Source organism: Aulonocara stuartgranti (assembly GCF_965226115.1).
Source record: "Aulonocara stuartgranti genome assembly, chromosome: 23".
NCBI lineage: Eukaryota > Metazoa > Chordata > Actinopteri > Cichliformes > Cichlidae > Aulonocara > Aulonocara stuartgranti.
Genome location: NC_138958.1, coordinates 52053394 through 52070950, shown reverse-complemented (window position 1 = coordinate 52070950; position 17557 = coordinate 52053394). Strand labels below are relative to the sequence as shown.

At 46.8% G+C, this 17557-nt stretch overlaps 1 protein-coding gene across 3 annotated transcripts; it reads right to left on the bottom strand.

The window, feature by feature from the left end:
- Window positions 1–12: 12 nt before the first annotated feature.
- On the bottom strand, window positions 13–12347 carry LOC309700921 (ubiquitin-protein ligase E3A). 3 transcript variants are annotated; one of them, XM_082524837.1, is made up of 11 exons: window positions 12035–12347; window positions 11387–11431; window positions 10369–10673; window positions 9040–10289; window positions 8745–8889; window positions 7808–8013; window positions 7482–7646; window positions 6362–6517; window positions 6207–6280; window positions 3621–3764; window positions 13–3041 (listed from the first exon to the last, which is right to left on the bottom strand). In XM_082524837.1, exons 1-11 carry the CDS (start codon window positions 12109–12111, stop codon window positions 2921–2923), a joined length of 2688 nt encoding a protein of 895 aa, XP_082380963.1. In that variant the 5' UTR covers window positions 12112–12347; the 3' UTR covers window positions 13–2920. The 3 variants fall into 3 exon arrangements, with proteins under 3 accessions (XP_082380963.1, XP_082380964.1, XP_082380965.1); XM_082524838.1 differs by having other exon boundaries at window positions 12087–12347; XM_082524839.1 differs by lacking the exon at window positions 12035–12347 and adding an exon at window positions 11948–12005.
- Between the last annotated feature and the right edge of the window lie 5210 nt (window positions 12348–17557).

Below are 17557 nucleotides of genomic sequence, written 5' to 3'. Positions count from 1 at the left end.
TGTGGAGTCAAATCAGGCTTGTTGGAAAAAAGCAGTCGTCTTTATTTAGCATGTTTCACAACAATGAATACTTTGAGCCTTTCACCTGTTTCTATGTGGGAGAATTTAACTGTTGATTGAACCAATTGAGGAAATCTGCCTCCCGTTCCCAGACAGGTCCACCCCTTAACCTTGAGTCGGCTCACGTGTGCAGCAAGCAGCATCTTCAGCATTCAAACATGGAGGTACGGGTAAGGTTACACAGCTGAAACTACACCTGGCTGTACTGCTTAGCCTTCCACATGAGTGAGCATTACTGCAGTACGTAGAACAATGCACGCACACTGTGCACTGTAGTGACTTCCCAGCACAGTCCAGTGCTGTCCACATTTTTAGGCACTACTAGTACTGTGACTCAGACGAAGGCTAAACTAGTGTTAGGAGTAGCTGATGAGGGAGGAGAAAAAGAAGAGGAGATAAAGACTGGCTCAGGTTGGTGGATGGCAGTGCTGAGCACTGTGCTCTCAGTGGTATGTTGTGGGCATCGTGGCGCTCCACGCGCTCCTCTATAAGGTACGTCAGCCATGCAGCAACGACTTCAGCGTCTCAGGGACAAACCACTGACCCCCCACCTCCAGCCAACCGCCACAAACGTACACGTTTGCTCTGAACGGCTTTACCAGACTGCAGGTACAGTCACATGACACAAGGCAGGGTTATATGACGTTAAGAGCTCTCTGTTCAAAGATGGTTTCTGGCAATAGCCGTGATGCAGTCCACACACTCGGGTCCATGTTCCGTGACCTCTTCCATGCCATCATCTGTTCTCAGACCTTTAACCACAGCGACTGGAGGAGTGAGGTCACGTTACACGCCACAAACGGTCTCTGTACACAGAACGATACCACCCAGTACCTCATAAGGAAGTACGCACGTGGACACCTGAGCCTGCTGCGTGTAGGAGCTGTGAGGTCACACAAAGGAAAGCTTTCAATGACAGCAAGCTTGCATGTTTATGTCCAGTTTGTCCAAAGGATCACAACCACTCATTTGTAAGTAAGACATCCAGGTAGTTTGCAGGTTTAGCAACTCCTTCGCCCTCTCTCCATGTTCCTACAGACATGGCTATAGATGCGGGGGAGCGTATCTCAGTGTCTTCCAACAGCCACAGGCTCGTGTTCCATTTTACAAATGCAACTCGATGACCATCAAGCATTTAAAACAACTGTCTGCTGATGGAGCAGCTATTTTACATGGTACCCTTATTACCATGGTTACATGAGCTGTTGCCAAAGTGGCGTTTTCACTTCCAAGTGAGTGATGTCAGCGATTTGGGCAAAGCGTTGCTGTAAGCCTGCCTCTGTGTGACGGCCGTGCTGCCTGACCCGAGGACGTCTGCCGACTGTGTCAGAGGATGGATATTGCAGACTACACAACAGCAGCGGGATGTTTAAAAAGACAACCGAACTTTGAAGCAGCGAGACGATTCTGTGTCCGAGAACATTACGCAGCCTATTGACCGATGAGGAGGAAAAGCATTCAAAACAGGACGCGTTGCCTGTTGTGAGGGGAAATGATTTCACAGTCCTTATTAGAGACAAAGCACTTTTTCAACAGTGGTTACACCTGTTTCACTGATCAGGTCACAGCGACGTGTCCACACAGTCACAGCAGACACACCTGTGTTATCTGTGCTGTAAACAGAGAGGTATGAAGGTCCACAGCAAGTCAGGCCAAGCTTACAAAACAAAGCGGCAGCAGGCGCACGGCGAGCACGGCGAGCACGGCCTCTTTCACCCTCAGAGACACAAACTGAGGAGAGCTCGCCTCACGGCTCCTGGATGCAAACGAGAAGACATATTAGGGAGATGTTTCATCAGCGGGAGATGACCAGATCAAAGTCCAGCTTTACACTCCAACGGCAAAGGAAACTACTCACGTCACCATGAACTAGGATGGTCTCGTTAGGTTCCAGGTGTAACCACAGCAACAGACAAAGCTTTATCAGGTCTGCAGACGGGGGGGGGGGCTATGCAGCGTGAGCGGTTTCTACGAGACTGAACCCAAAGCAGACGACACAGAGTACGTGCTGGGCTTCTACCTGTCCGCTGTACAGGTTGGCACAAGGAGAGCATCTGAGACTCAGTCTACATGTGTACATCCTCCACAGCGTGGGTACGGTATGCACTGATATATAAACACTGATTTTATTTAGAATCCTCAACACAGGCAGACAAGGAAATAAAACGAACAATAATGGCAACCTGTGACCAAAGAACAAACATTCTGAAAATGTCTAAGTGCACTTACACATCTCTGCATGTCCCCCAAAGGAAGAAGGCCCGAAACTGAGAAGGAGAACAAGCTATGTGATGTGCCGTCCTGGACCCAATCTCTTTCCACGCGCTCACCTCAAAACAGACTGGGTGGAAACAACAAGCAATGACTACGCTAGAGTGGAATGGTCAGTGGGGAATACGATGCAGTAGCGAACACTAAACTAAATCTCTGTGGGAGCTGTGGGCAAGAGTTCAGGGGTACTTTGTCGCCGAGTTTATCGAGTTGGAAACGCATCGTCCCGTATTTGCATTATTTCTTTTACATTTATCACAACAGGCAGGCATGAAAAACGTGAACCTTCAAATAAATAACGAGGAAAATGATCCTTTCTGTACACAGAAAGCACATTCACATGTGTGGATGTGGGAGCGGGTACTCGAGGAGGTCTCTACGTTTACACTGACTGATGTGTGATGATGCAGGCACAGCAGCGGATCTATTAGAGAGATTTATTAGAACCACGTATCCACTTTCATTATTCACTTGCTTTTCCTCGAACATACTCTGGCCTGTCTGGTCACCTTTGAGATTGTGTCTGATACAGGAAGGGCAGGGCAGGGTTTATGGGCTTTCTGAGAAGGAGTCTGTTGGGAGCAGGGGTTCAGAGCATGCCAAACCCTTTGGCATAGGTGATGGCTTTCAGCAGTCTCTCCCTCAGCTTCTCCTTGCTGTTGTACTCGGGCAGCAGCAGCACGTTAAAGCAAGTGTGAGAAGTCGGTAACCTGTCGAGAAACCACACATCACACAGACAACACGTCAGGAACAAAGCAAATCGTCACACAGCAACACCGAGTGTATGCAGAGACAAAATACATGAAGTATACAGGCCGACAGCTCCACAAAGGGCTGTGATGCCTGCTGCTGTCACAATCGGTCTCCTTTATGTCCAACAAAAACAGACTGGCTTTAACTGGTTCATCCTTCCAGTGTTCACACTTCATAACAGTCATGCCAGTTTCTCGAGATACCTGCACTGGTGTGATGACTGATCAGTTTCCTCATCGTTTTTACAACATGTGATGAAGAAAAAGGATATTGTTGGATAAATAAGCTGAATTTAAAGACAACGCTACCACTCGTAATAAGCCACGTTCTCTCATGTCTACTTACTGATAAGCACGTACATTTTAAACACTGTGTACTGGACTCCTTAATGTTTGCTAAGAGCGTGCTGCTGAAACAAGGACACAGTCAGCTGTGCATAAAGACTTTCGAGCTTCAGTCACTAGCAGGAAGCAGAGCGCACGCAGCCCGTGCACCACAACAGAAGAGGGACAGGAAACGGAACGGCTGTGGCTCACCTGTCTGTGTCGGGGCCGTTCTTGGCGATAATCATCTTCAGCTTGCCCAGCCCACCCACAGGCGCTCTGTCGGTGCCGGTGGTGAACTGTAGGAAGAGGCATTTCTGCTCCTCGCCAAATGAGTGCAACGTCTCCCAAAACTCCCTACGACACAAACACGAGGAAACGCCTTCATCAAATATATATGAATTCAGTTTCAAAACATAGCCAGTGGATGCACAGACGTATGTGCTCCGTTTAAACATACAAGTTAACGGTGAGCGAGGTTTCAGTCTTTGCATATTTTTGGTCTTCCAAAGTAAACTCTCATGGTTTCTCAGGTGGAGTCTGTGCCTGGTGACGAGGCTGCAGCTGCACAGTGAGGAGGAGGCAGTGCTGATGTCAGGCGCTGAGGCCCAGTGAGTGTCAGGAACGTCACACACGGACCGCGCCCGCACCGCGCCCGCACCGCGCCCGCTGCACTCCTCCTCGTTTGGATATATTTCTCATGTTTGTCATTTCTTCCTGCATCTACTATTCATACTTTTTATAACTGCACAGTTGGTGTGGAGCACTCACATCATCGTTGCACATGTACAGTGACAATAAAGGCCTATTCTGGTCTGTTCGCAGTCTCGGGTGCAGGAGTGCATGCAGAGGAAATGCACCTGCAGACTGGGCCGAGCTGTGTAGCACTGACTGGAGCTGATAATGGGCCAACATGGCATACTGTTTCCTCCTCCTTCATCAACTTCACAATAATAACTGTCAATTAACACGTTCCCACTTGCCCAGTTGCATGCTGGGAATTGCTAGTTATGGTCTGTTAAAAGCTGAGAGGCTGTGTAGCTGCACTCTGTGCAGGAACAGAGACGAGCAGCGTGATGGAGACGAACTTTGAGCAAAGCAGGAAACATGTTGTGATCACATCAGCTCACGCTTCTGCCGTCTCACCTGCTCCAGGTGTTTGTTGGGGCTCTCCTGGGAGCTCCTCCACAGTCAGCCACAGATACACAGCCTCAGTGAACCCAGCTAACACTTTACTGAAGCTAACGTGTTACTGAAATATTGATTCTTATGTTCTACAATTGGTTCTCAGATTAAAGTATCGACATCTGTAGTCCATCATTAACAGGAACACAGTGGACTTTATCGTTAGGATCATATAAATGACTGATAGGAACTACTTCTTCTTCCGCCTGTCACAGTGACATGCAAATTATGGCTGTAAAAATGCATCACGCCTCACGTGTGCTCGCTCGCTCAGTGGATGTTCGTAAGCAGAGTCATGTGTGGCGAGGCCACAAACCTTGTCAAACACAAAAGTCAATTATAACACAGAATAAGATGATGAGTTTATGATGAGGCGAACTGAAGGAGCAGCGGGACGGGTGTTGCTAGGGCGAGACAAACGCTGCCCCTGGCGTCCTTCGGTGCTGCAGGTGTGGCGCTGGTGGCAACCTGCAGCACTGCTACTGAATTTAGGACAGTGACTTACATTTAGGCTCAGCTGTTTGTGTTGATGTTTGAGAGGAATTCACAGCAGCCTTAAAACTACACAATCCCATTTATCGGATCGGCGAGGAAACAAGCGGCCTCACACGTCACTACTGGAAGAACCATTCCAAGCAGAGCTGGTTTTGAAGGTTTAAATCCACACACGCAGTGTGTGGAGCTTTTCCCCACACTGCAGTCCTGTGAAGTGGGGCTGGGTTTTGATTATCGATGAAAATAGATTCTGGCTTGGATAACGTGATATCGATTCATCAAAATCCTGAATCGATATTTAAATATAAATTTATTTTGGCCGAAACGCCAGAATCTCAGGTTAAACCTCACAAAATTTCTACAACCACCAAACAGCTGAAACAGTGAATGAGAGCAGGAACACGGACTCTGCACGGAGACGTAAACACAAAGCGCTGTTACGCACCAGTCTACCGTTGTTTGCAGCCTGTCGGACGCTGTTTTTCCTTTTACTTACTTCTGAAAAGAAAGCCTCATTTCTGCTGTTCAATACTGAACAAATTAAAACTTTTTAAAATTATGCAAAATTGAAAAACTCTCAGCCGTGTTTCTAATCAAACCTCTGTGACTTTGCTCTGCTTCGCTTCAGCAGCATCAGGTCATGTTCATATGTTGATTAATGGTTTTCTTTCGTTTTTGATGTACTGCAGAATATTTGTATAAAATCCAGACCAGGAAAATCACCTTCATGTTTTTCTGTGTTTTATCTTCAGCTACTTTGACACAAAGGCCTCTGCTGTGATGCTCACACCTTTGATAAAGTCTCACAAGTGTCAGTTTTCTTTTTATAGATATAAAAATATGGATACATACTGATAAATGATAAGAATTATAATATTTCTGACTGCGGCAAAAGTTCCCCGATTCAAATGGAATCAGTGAGGATACCCAGCCCTACTGTGAAGCACTGAGTAACCGTCTGCTGGGGGACCACATGGTGAGAACTGGTCTCCACTGCTTTTGATTGTGGGCCGTGACGTTATGATGATATAAAAATGCCTTTGATTAGTGTGGACTTTGAGCTGGGTTATAAAAATTAGACACAGCGCGCTGAGCTTGGTTTTCAGGTCAGATTCTTACTTGATTATCCGAGAATCTCTGTTATAACCTCCGTCGTATTCTGTTGTTTCTTCAAGTGCTAGGAAGTCCAGGTTCTACAGTGGGAGACAAAACATGAATGAATGACTGAATGACATCACTAGCATATACAAACATCCATTAAAAAAAACTCTCACCCTGCTTCCACAAATCAGGAGCTCGATCTCCTCTGGTCTGAACAGGTACTTGAGCGGAGACTCGTTGGTGACCATGTGGAAGCCTCTCCTGAACGCCTTGAACTGCTTCTCCACGCTTTTGTTCAGAATGTACTCTGAATACTGTGCAACAAACTCCTATATGAACACACATCAATGAGAACATTTAACAAGCGCGAGCCCTGAGGGGCGGCCGGCCTTGAACACCATGTCATCCCTTATATTTGTGTTACTTTTAACATTTCCATTTTTATCAATAACAAACCACCAGCAGCTGGAAACAACAAGAAGTACAGTGTTGTAATCAATGAGAGCTGGATAGTGCACAGTCAATATTTTATAAGGACATGGCAACACCGTGCACCCCGAGTCCCCATCGCCTCGGCAACCTCCATTGTTGTGTTGCGTTTGTGCCGCATACAATGGGACTTTTAGCCGTGTTGCTGTAACTAGCCCATGCACACTGAGGAGCTACTCAATTTGAATGGAAGACATCCAGATGGAGTCTAGCTGAGTGGGAACCAGTGAAAAGAGGCATCAAGCTTTACCAGAAAGCACCGATGACAGCTGTAAATAGTAAACATTAAACAGCATCAGTGCCATCAAATCTCTTCCAATCAGATTTTGAGAAGCTATGACGGTTTGTGACAGTGAGCTGAAAGTCAGCTTACCTTCGAGTGGTGGCAGCGAAGCAGCTTTCCTCAGGTTCTCTTCTAATATTGAAAATGTGGCCAAACTTCAGGTTTAGAAGGCTGAAAAAATGTCACTGCCATCTTTTTACAGGCTGACATAGACAGAAACTTCATTGATCCCAGGAGGAGTCCAGACGTAAACATGGTGCAGCCATGTCTGGGAGACTGCTCCTAACTGGGACTGTGCACTAACCAGCTCAATAACTTCCCATGGTAACAGTTTCAGGACCTGCACACAATGACCTGCCCAGGTGCTACCACAGGATCATGCAACCCTAAAGCTCCGCCCTCTTAATAAATCACAATCAGCAGAAAGGTTTGGGTCAGATAAGCTGAATGAAGTGGAAAAGCACACTTTGCCTGTGTGTATCGTAGGAGGACAAACGGCTCCACGGTTCTCTTCAGCTCACCTTTCTGTTTTCATTGGTGACGGGAATCTTGTCCCCATTTTCCCTTAAATCGTACATAAGTGCATTCCCAAACAGGTCCGTATGAGAAATCTGGAACGTGATCATCATGTCCTCCTCCACGCTGCCCTCATACTCCAGGAGCTCCTTCAGACTCTGGTATAAAACCTGTCCAGCGGTTCAGGACAATCAACACGTTATAATTAGCATAACATCAGCATTAGCATACATCATATGACAGACATGGCTGCTTTTCCTCCCAAACTAAATCAATTAGACAGAAAAAACAACAAAAACACAGCACAAACAGCTGCTTAGGTGATGCTTACCGGGTTGGCATCAGCCAAGTCCCTGAAAGTTCCTTTCTTGCCCATTAACTTCCTGTAGACCACCATGGGAAAGTGGACATCCAGGATACAGTTGTTATAGATGGCCAAACCGAGAACGATGCCAATCAGTGTGTACTGGCCCTCATTTTCAAACGACGACGGGTTGAACCAGAACAGTTTGGTGTGCTCATCATACGTGAACATGCCTGCAGCAAGAAAAACAGAGCACACGCCCGTGAATCCTGGGATACGAAGCAGCCACGCGAGAGACGCTCCATGTGCACACGGAAAAAGCAACACATCGGTTTTCCCTGCTCTCTATCACTGTGTTTGTCTGTTGTCAAGTTAGCTAAAAACTACTCCGCTCGTTTCCATTAGACCTCACTGGGAACATGAGAACCCTCTCAGGTCTGGAAGGACGTCTTTCAGACAACTTTGACCAGAGACAGTTCGATAACATGACAGCTGACACACTTTAGGTGGAAGAAAGCAGGACGCAAAACCCCCACAAACTTTACTTTCCAGTTTCCTAAAACTAGGCTTTGAAAAGCCAGTCAGAGATCCGGATTCAGTGCAGTGCAGCAGCGATATCTATGAAATCCTGAAAGGGGGGCTGACCGGAAACAATTCTAAGAAAGACCAGATCACTCCGACCAAGGATCTGAATGGATTCTGATGGGCCGACAGTGAACGCTCTCAAATCCAGCCCTGCATGCTGTGTTAGTGCCACGCTGCTGTGTATCGCCCACAGAGCTGGACCGTGACAGCAGCTGGACTGAACTGTGGTAAAGTCCAAACAGCAGACACGTACTGCCGCAGCTTCACACTCAGGTCCAAGTTCAAGGTGAATTATTAAGCCAGCATCAGCAGTTCAACGTGTATGTGCGACGCTTGTTTAAAGCCATCTGAAACTAAACTGCTCGCGATGCTTTCTTACCAATATCTGGGTTGAAGATCTCCTCCACCACCAGCTGAAAGAATTCTTTGGAAACACCTCCTTCATCGACACCTTGCTCTCCTTCAAACTCCACATACAGCTGCTTCTTCAAGTCTGCAGGATTTTCCATTGCTATCATTTCCAGCTGCAGACACACACAGAAGAAACGTTCACAAACATTAGCGCCTTGAGGCGACTGTAGTTGTGATTTGGTGCTATATAAATAAAATTGAATTGAACCCATCCATAACCCAACTAATCAAAGGGACACTGAAGTCGGTTTGAATGCACATACCCTGACCAGAGCATCGTCAATGATGTGGTCTCTGCGCACTTTGAGCCTCAGGTAAGGGTTGAGCTGCTGACCCTGCACCAAGCTGTAGAGCACCGTGATCCGCCGCTCGCTGTACATGCGGATGCGGTTGTCGTAGTACAGACCCAGGTTCTTGGTGACGGCGTTCAGGATGAACGGACAGGTCATGAAGGAGAATTTGTTTTCAGTTTCAACTTTAAAGAAAGTATAGTCCTTGTCCATCTCTAACACCTCGTTCAGAGGCTCGTTGACAAACTCCTCAAAGGGAATGAGCGGCCGCCGGCAATCGCTTGTACGGATTCCCAACTCTGTCTCCAGCGGGTCTACTCGAGGGCCCTTTTTGTTCCTGCGCTCTTCACCCAGGAGCTCCTGCAGGGTGAGGTCACTGGACTCTGGAATGGGCTCCTCGTCTTCTTCCTCGTTGTGCTCCATGTCAAGGTCGCCACCCAGCACATTTGCATAATAGACGATCTTCAAGCACTTAGTGGCCGCCACCACAGCGTCGTCGTCGTTGACCAGGTTGCGGCTGTTGAACTCGTTACTGATCACCTTGTAGGTAATGAGCTGCTGGAAGGTCTCCACCATGCGCCGGATCTGCTCAGCGCTGTAATGCGACCACAAACGCGCCAGCTTGGCCTGAGCTGCCAGCGGGAGTTTGCTCATGGCCTTACAGAACTGTGGGAGAGCGATCTCAAGGTACTCGGGGCTGTGGAGGTTGCTGTTTTCCATCACTATTACAAAAAGGTTCAGGTAGTTTGGGTCTCGTGAATACACGTTATGGTACGTCAGGTCACACTCCACATTAGGCGAGAGGTAGACCAGCGCATTCAAGAAGGCGGCTTCGATTTTATCATTGGACAGGAGGCGCTCGTAGACCCTTCGCACAGCTTCGATATCGACCGAAACCTCATCGGGAGCCAGCTTTTGGACGTCGTTTTCTCCCGACGAGCACTCGCCGAGCCTCGATGATGAGGAGGTGGGGGAATCCTCCTCCATAGCTGTAGTTGAACTCGCAGCTGCCTCCTTTTCATCTTCATCCTTGTCCTCGTCCTTACCTTGGAGAGACTTGAGCTCCTCCTTGGTGTGCGGTTTGGACCGCCGAAAGCTCTGCACCAGTCCCTCAGCACTGGAGAAAACTCGGCCTATCACTCGGATGAGAGGGGAGTAATCCTCCTTTTCACCACAGGTGTCCAGGATCTCATACACCTTCTCCTCTGTCAGGTAATTTACATCTACACACAGACACAAATGTTGTTACCAGAGAAAAACAAAAACACAAACTGCACGAGTGAAACAGCGCAATCTGCTCACCTTTAAAATTGTCTCGCACAGAGTGGATGTCCTTATGGTTCATCTTCTTGTTGCTGCACGCAGAGTTGCTGTGAGCGCTGCTCTCCTGGTAGGTGGAAGCGGTGCCTTTCTTTGAAGGGTGTGGGTCGCATAGCTTGGCATTGACTTTGTAGAGCTCCAGGGCTTTGACCGCTGCCTCGTTGTTATCCATGCGGCTGAAGCCAACTGATGAGGCACACCACGAGTTGGAGCAAGACTCATTCCCACAGCCCTCCGTTAACTGGTGGTAATAGCGCTCTATTAGATGCTTGGCAGCTGCTCGCTTCCTGTGATCAGAGGTAAAACACAAGGCGGTAAAAGCACTGCGCGAATCCACTGTGATCCTCATAAAGCACTGAGTGCAATGTGAAATAATGGGAGACGCGAGATTGACTGCAATGCTTTTCCCACTTGAGAATCACTAAGAGTTTCTGTCAACAGACAACACAAGAGCTGAGCTTGGTCTCAGGCTGGATGCTGAGCTCGGGCTTATGGAGCTTTGGACGTGTTGCATTTCCAGCCACTTTCAGGTCAAGTGTCACGACAGATTTATTATCAGTGTTTAGAATAAATTCAAACTTGACAAAAACCTTCTGATTCTGCTAATTACACCACTGTCCAGAAGACAGCAGCATTCCAGCTGCAGTCGTATTGGTAAACACTGAAGCAATACTAATAGAACAGCAGTATTATTCATTCACAGGTACAGATACAACTGATAATGTAAACTCAAAGCTCCATAAATTCCATGCATAATTAAAGCACTTTAACCTGAAGTACTTTAATTATGTTTTATTTAAGCCAACGGTCCTTCAAATGTTCACATCATGAGCAAACAGTGTGACAGCTGCTGAGATGAACTGGGTGTGTATCACACTAACAATACAGCTGACAACATTTAGTCAAGGCACAAGATGAAGACAAGAAAGAAAGAAGCGAGGACAGACCCTAACACCAAGCTCCTGAACTGCACACATGGAAGGTAATGAGTTTGACTTACATTCGGCTTGCTTCTGGGTTTTCTATTTCAGGCTCCTCGTGTTCTCTAAATGAACAACAAACAAGGATAAGAACCACGGCACAGGTCATGATGACTACACTGACATTTCAGAGTACTGCTGGCTCTGCTGTGGGGTAACAAAGTCAGAGTCCTGCTCAGGAAATTGGTCGAGCTGTGTAGAAGAGGACAACAGTCTAACCAGCAAACCCACATTCGCTCTTTTTAAAGCTAAGCACTGGCTTCCACTTAGTGACCGGGGTCGCAGCAAATGTAATCATCTATGTAGATAATTCATTTTATCTCTTTTGTAAAATGTAGCATTAACCTAAACCCTGTAGTCCAGTCTGGACGGGCTGGTAAAGCCCAAAAATGTTGCCACTGGGACAATCTGTCGCTCACTTTAGCAAGCTAACACAGCAAATGCTAGTTAGCCTACTTTGTTACTCATACAAAAGTAATGTCTTCAAAGTGACCCGCGGGCAGATTTCTTTCGTTTTCATTTAACCAGTGCTTGCTATAAACTTTGCCCCAATATGTTGCCTGAAACAAAGGAGCACTGACGTCCACACAGCCTCCAACAACAGCTAACTAGCCCCCGCTCTGATTGATCGTCCTAGCATCCCGAGCCTTTCCTCTGAGCATCCCCACCTATCGGCTCCTCCGGCGGAGCTCGTCTCGGCCTGTGGTGGCGCACACTCACAGTCCTCCTTCTCGTCGGAATTCATACGAGACTTTATGCCAGCAGTTTGTTATCCTGTTGCTGTTTGTGGGTGTTGTAGGTCCTGCGCGGCTTCTCTCCAACGTAAACAGCACACTGCTTTAAGTCCGATCGGACACCGACGAAGGATTTTCTATAGAAAACTTCATTCACGGCCTTCCTACTACAGGCTCTCTCCTCTGCCTGAGCTTCGCAGCCATCTTGACTTCACCATCATACTACGTCCCACAATGCACTGCGTTCTAGCTCCAAGAGCTACTGGAATGGATCACAAGGAACTGGACTGCATCATTATTATATTATATACAAGTGTTGTTGTTTTTATAAAGTAATAATAAGTAAAAAGAGTAAACACCTAGAAGCACTTGTAGAAAGGTAAAGGGAGGGCAGAGAGGAAAAACAGGAGTTCCCTCATCAACTCTCAGCCTCCATCCACAGTTACAGCTTCAGCTTTCATGAAAATGGACAGTTTGAAGCTTCATTTTAAAAGGTCAAGGCAGTACGCCTAAAACAAAACCCACCGGAGAGCTGATTTTCCAGGAGAGCACTCTGACAGCTAAAGGCTTTACCGCCCATTCTACTTTTGAAAAACCGCCTGCAGCCTGACAGCAAAGCCCTCTATTTAATTCATTTTGTAATTAAGGTATTTATGAAGGTTGGTTTTGAGGTTTCTGCATGTAAGGCAAAGCTTTTGAAATCTTGGTTTGGCTTTAACAAGAAACCAGAGAAGAAATGCTAATAAGAGAAACATGACTCTTCCCAGTCCCCATCAGTGTACTCTCTGCAGTATTTTGAATCAGCTGGAGGCTTTTCAGACACCTATGGGGACATTCTAATAAGTAATTACAGTTGTCTGTGCTGGAAGTGAGGCCACCTATGGCCACGAGCTGTGGGTAGAGACCGAAAGAACGAGATCGCGGATACAAGCGGCAGAAATGAGCTTCCTCCGAAGGGTGGCTGGCCTCTCCCTTAGAGATAGGGTGAGAAGGTCGGCCATCCGGGAGGGGCTCAGAGTAGAGCAGCTGCTGCTCCACATCGAAAGGAGCCAGCTGAGGTGGTTCGGGCATCTGACAAGGATGCCCCCTGGGCGCCTCCTGGGTGAGGTGTTCCAGGCATGTCCCACCGGGAGGAGGCCCCGGGGCAGACCCAGGACACGCTGGAGAGATTATATCTCTCGGCTGGCCTGGGAACGCCTTGGTATTCCCCCGGATAAGCTGGAGGAGGTGGCTGGGGAGAGGGAGGTCTGGGCCTCTTTGCTTAGGCTGCTGCCCCCGCGACCCGGCCCCGGACAAAGCGGATGAAGATGGATGGATGGATGTGCTGGAAGTAACAAAGACAAGGATTTTCAGGTCAACCTGACTTCAAAGTACAGGGTGGGCCATTTATATGGATACACTGTAACAACATGGGAATGGTTGGTGATATTAAAGTCCTGTTTGTGGCACATTAGTATATGTGAGGGGGCAAACTCCTCAAGATGGGTGGTGACCATGGTGGCCATTTAGGAGTCGGCCATCTTGGATACCGCTTTTGTTTTTCCAACAGGAAGAGGGTCATGTGACACATCAAACTTATTGGTAATGTCACAAGAAAAACAATGGTGTGCTTGGTTTCAACGTAACTTTATTCTTTCATGAGTTATTTACAAGTTTCTGACCACTTATAAAATGTCTTCAATGTGCTGCCCATTGTGTTGGATTGTCAATGCAACCCTCTTCTCCCACTGTTCACACACTGATAGCAACACCGCAGGAGAAATGCCAGCACAGGCATCCAGTATCCGTAGTTTCAGGTGCTGCACATCTCGTATCTTCACACCAGAGACAATTGCCTTCAGATGACCCCAAAGATAAAAGTCCAAGGGGGTCAGATCGGGAGACCTTGGGGGACCATTCAACTGGCCCACGACGACCAATCCACTTTCCAGGAAACTGTTCATCTAGGAATGCTTGGACCTGCACCCATAATGTGGTGGTGCACCATCCTGCTGGAAACACTCAGGGAACGTGCCAGCTTCAGTGCATAAAGAGGAAACACATCATCATGTAGCCATTTCAAATATCCAGAGGCCTTGAGGTTTCCATTGATGAAGAATGGACCCACTATCGTTGTTCCCATATACCACACCAAACCATCACTGTTTCATCTGGGTTGGATAATAAAGAGCGTCAGCTGCAGTGGAAATTTACGCTTCTAACAGTTCTGGATACGATCACTGGTCATTTTCTAAATCTTGACCAAAAACACAAACATTCAAAATATAGTCGTGCACATACAGTCACATAAAGGTTTCACAAGAGTCTTGATGCTCTGGTCATTCAAAATTTGGAGTCTGTTTAGTGTTTATTAACTGAACGTCAGCCACTTGGTATATTGTCTAGATTCTTTCTGTATTTAGTTATTGTGATTGCAATTTTTACCTTTTATTGTATTTGATTTAGATTGAGCTTTTATTTTATTATTGTATGTTTTTTCTGTTTAATGGTCCTCCTTTCCTTTCTTATTTATAGAACAATGCATTTATTTGGCTTTATTGAACATAACCCTAACCCTCGTTCCTGGTAGGTGTTGGACTCCATCAGGGCTGCCCTTTATCACCGATTGTGTTCATAATTTGTATGCACGAGGGCTTCTACTTCGGTGGTCCAGAATCTCATCTTTGCTTTTCACAGATCATCATCATCATCATCATCGTTTATTTGTATAGCACTTTAAGAACACACCAGGCAGACCAAAGTGCTGAACAACACAGATCAAAACAACAACCAAATTAAAAATACCATAAAATCATTACACACAATAAAATAAATAAGAAGGTGTCAGTTTCCTACAGAGTTAAAAGCCAGGGAATAAAAATAAGTTTTCAATCTGGACTTAAAGACCTCCACTGATGACGCTTGTCTAATTTGGAGGGGAAGGTTATTCCAGAGCATCGGAGCCGCAATTGAAAAGGCACGGTCTCCTCTGCATTTCAGCCGCGACTTAGGGACCGACAGCAGCAGCTGCTCAGGTGAACGGAGCGAGCGAGGAGGAACATGTGGCTTCAGCAAGTCAGATAAGATGATGTGGATTTGTTGGCTTCATCCTATGGTGGACTCCAGCTCATACTGGAGTGGTTTGCAGCCGAGTGTGAAGTGGTGGGAATGACAGTCAGCACCTCCAAGTCTGAGGCCATGGTCCTCAGCTGGAAAAGGGGTGGAGTGCCCACTCTGGGTTTAAGTATGTCAGGGTCTTTTTCATGAGTGATGGGAGAGGCGAGCAGAAGATTGACAGATGGTACTGTGGCTGCAGTGATGAGGATGCTGTACCAGTCTAAAAGCGAAGCTCTCCATTTACTGGTCAGGACATCCCCGCCCTCACTTATGTTTACAAGCTCAAGGTGTCCAAAAGAATGACATCATAGCAGTGGACAGAAGCTCTCTTGGAAGGGTGGCTGGCCTCTTTCAGGAAGCCCTCCTGGGCATTTCCTGGGAGAGGCATCCTTGTCAGATACCCAAACCACCCCAGCTGGCTCCTTTCAATGTGGTGGAGTAGCTGCTCTACTCTGAGCCCCTCATCCTATCTCTAAGGGCATGTCCCACTGGGACGAGGCGCTGGGGGAGACCCGCGACACACTGGAGAGATTATATCTCTCGGCTGGCCTGGGAACAAGCTAGACGTGATGCCTATGGAGAGGGAAGTCTGGGCTTAGGCTGTTGCTCCTGCAACTCGGCCCTGGATGAGCGGACAAAATGGATTAATGGATGGATAACCCATTTTGTTATTGCTTGTGTCAAACAATTTGGAAAAAAGATATATTATATTATAAATATAGATTATATCATTTTATCTTATTGCTTAAGTACATGGATCAAGGAGTTTAAGTTGAAAGATCTTAGCATATATAAAGAATATATAAGTGTTAAGGACAAGGCATAGCATATAAAAGATGGCTTACATAAACTGCTTCAGCTAGCTCACACAGATGACAAGTATAAGTGTACATTAGTCTATAGATCTGTTTATAGTCACGCAGTTCTGATGTATTTGATGTGACATCTGGAGCTAACTAATTGAGTCTCCCTCCTCAGTGAAGCATTTTCCTTTTTGCCAGTCTTTGTACTCCCATCTCTCCTTGACTGTTTCAACCTCTTCCTTTAAATACTTTCCTTTACGCTGTCATTTCACCAACAAGTGTCCTTGTCCTCTTTCCTTAGTCCAGAGGATACACCAAACACCTTCCTGACAGGTTCCTCACTAATTCAGCTGTAGTTTCCCAGCTGGTAACTCTTCCCTAGCATCTCAACTCCCTCTTGAACTCTGTGCGACGTTCCTCCTTCTTCAGCTCCCATCATTTAATCCTTGGCTCTGCCTTCACTTGATTACTCTTCTTGATGTCCAAAGCCATCCTACAGACTACCATCTGATGCTCCCTACCTACATCCTCCCCTGCCACCACCTTACAGTCTCCTACCACTTTCATGTTGCATTTTCAGCACGAGTCCACCTGTGTTCGCTTTCTTCAATTCTGACGTCCTCCTATCTGCCTCCCCCTTCTTAAAGTTCATGTTCACCACAGCCATTTCCATTCATTTCAGAAAATCTACACCATCTGACGCTCTGCATTTCTCTCCTTAACACCATGCCTCCTAAACACCTCCCCATCGCCTCTGCAGCCTTCACCTACATCCCCCTCACAATGCTCTCCACCCTGGGGAGACCCTCCTCCACTTCATCTAGCTCTCTTCTAGCTAACATCCGCCCATTGGACATACACGCTGACAACATTGCACATCACTCCTTTGATTTGCAGCTTCAAACTCAACCCTGTCTGACCCTCTCTTCACCTGCACAACACTATTCCCATACTCTTCCTGTCCACTACTCTATTTTTCCTTCTCCATGGTAGAATAGTTTGAATCCACCTCCAGTGCTCCTGGCTTTGCTTCCCTTCCACCTGGTCTCCTGTACACACACAAACACACTATATCTGCCTTCCTTCTCTACATACCATCTGCCATCTCCCTTTATCAGTCATAGTCCCACCTCTCACCTCCACACTCCTGCTTTTTTGTCACCCTCACTGCCTCCTAACACACCTTCCCCCCTTCCCCTTGTCTTGTCAGCAGGCTGTAGCTCAGGTAGACCAGCTCATCTGCTAGTTGGAGGGTTGGCAGTTCAGCCGCTGGCTGCTTCAGAATAGTGAACAATGAGCTGCTCTCCAATACAATCATCAGAGAGTCAGTGTTTGATAAGTGTTGTTAACTTGGGTCCCAACTGATATGGTAATCTCATTCCTAATAATCTGCATTTTTGATCTGGCACTGATTTTACACTGTTCTGTCCTCAGCATTTGTCTTGGGGAGCTTGGGAACAATAATAGGAATACACAGCAATTATTATTTGCTCTATTTTTTATTTTTGCCTCGTCAAAGTTATATCAATACAAGTATGAGCGTGTGCAATGTTACAAT

Excerpts from the sequence above, each read along its gene's own strand:
- LOC309700921 (XM_082524837.1), bottom strand. The coding sequence starts at position 12,111 with ATGAATTCCGACGAGAAGGAGGACTGTGAGTGTGCGCCACCACAGGCC. Across the intron at positions 10,290-10,368 it reads TGTGCGAGACAATTTTAAAG|ATGTAAATTACCTGACAGAG; the intron begins GTGAGCAGATTG and ends GTCTGTGTGTAG. Across the intron at positions 6,281-6,361 it reads TCCTGATTTGTGGAAGCAGG|AACCTGGACTTCCTAGCACT; the intron begins GTGAGAGTTTTT and ends CTCCCACTGTAG.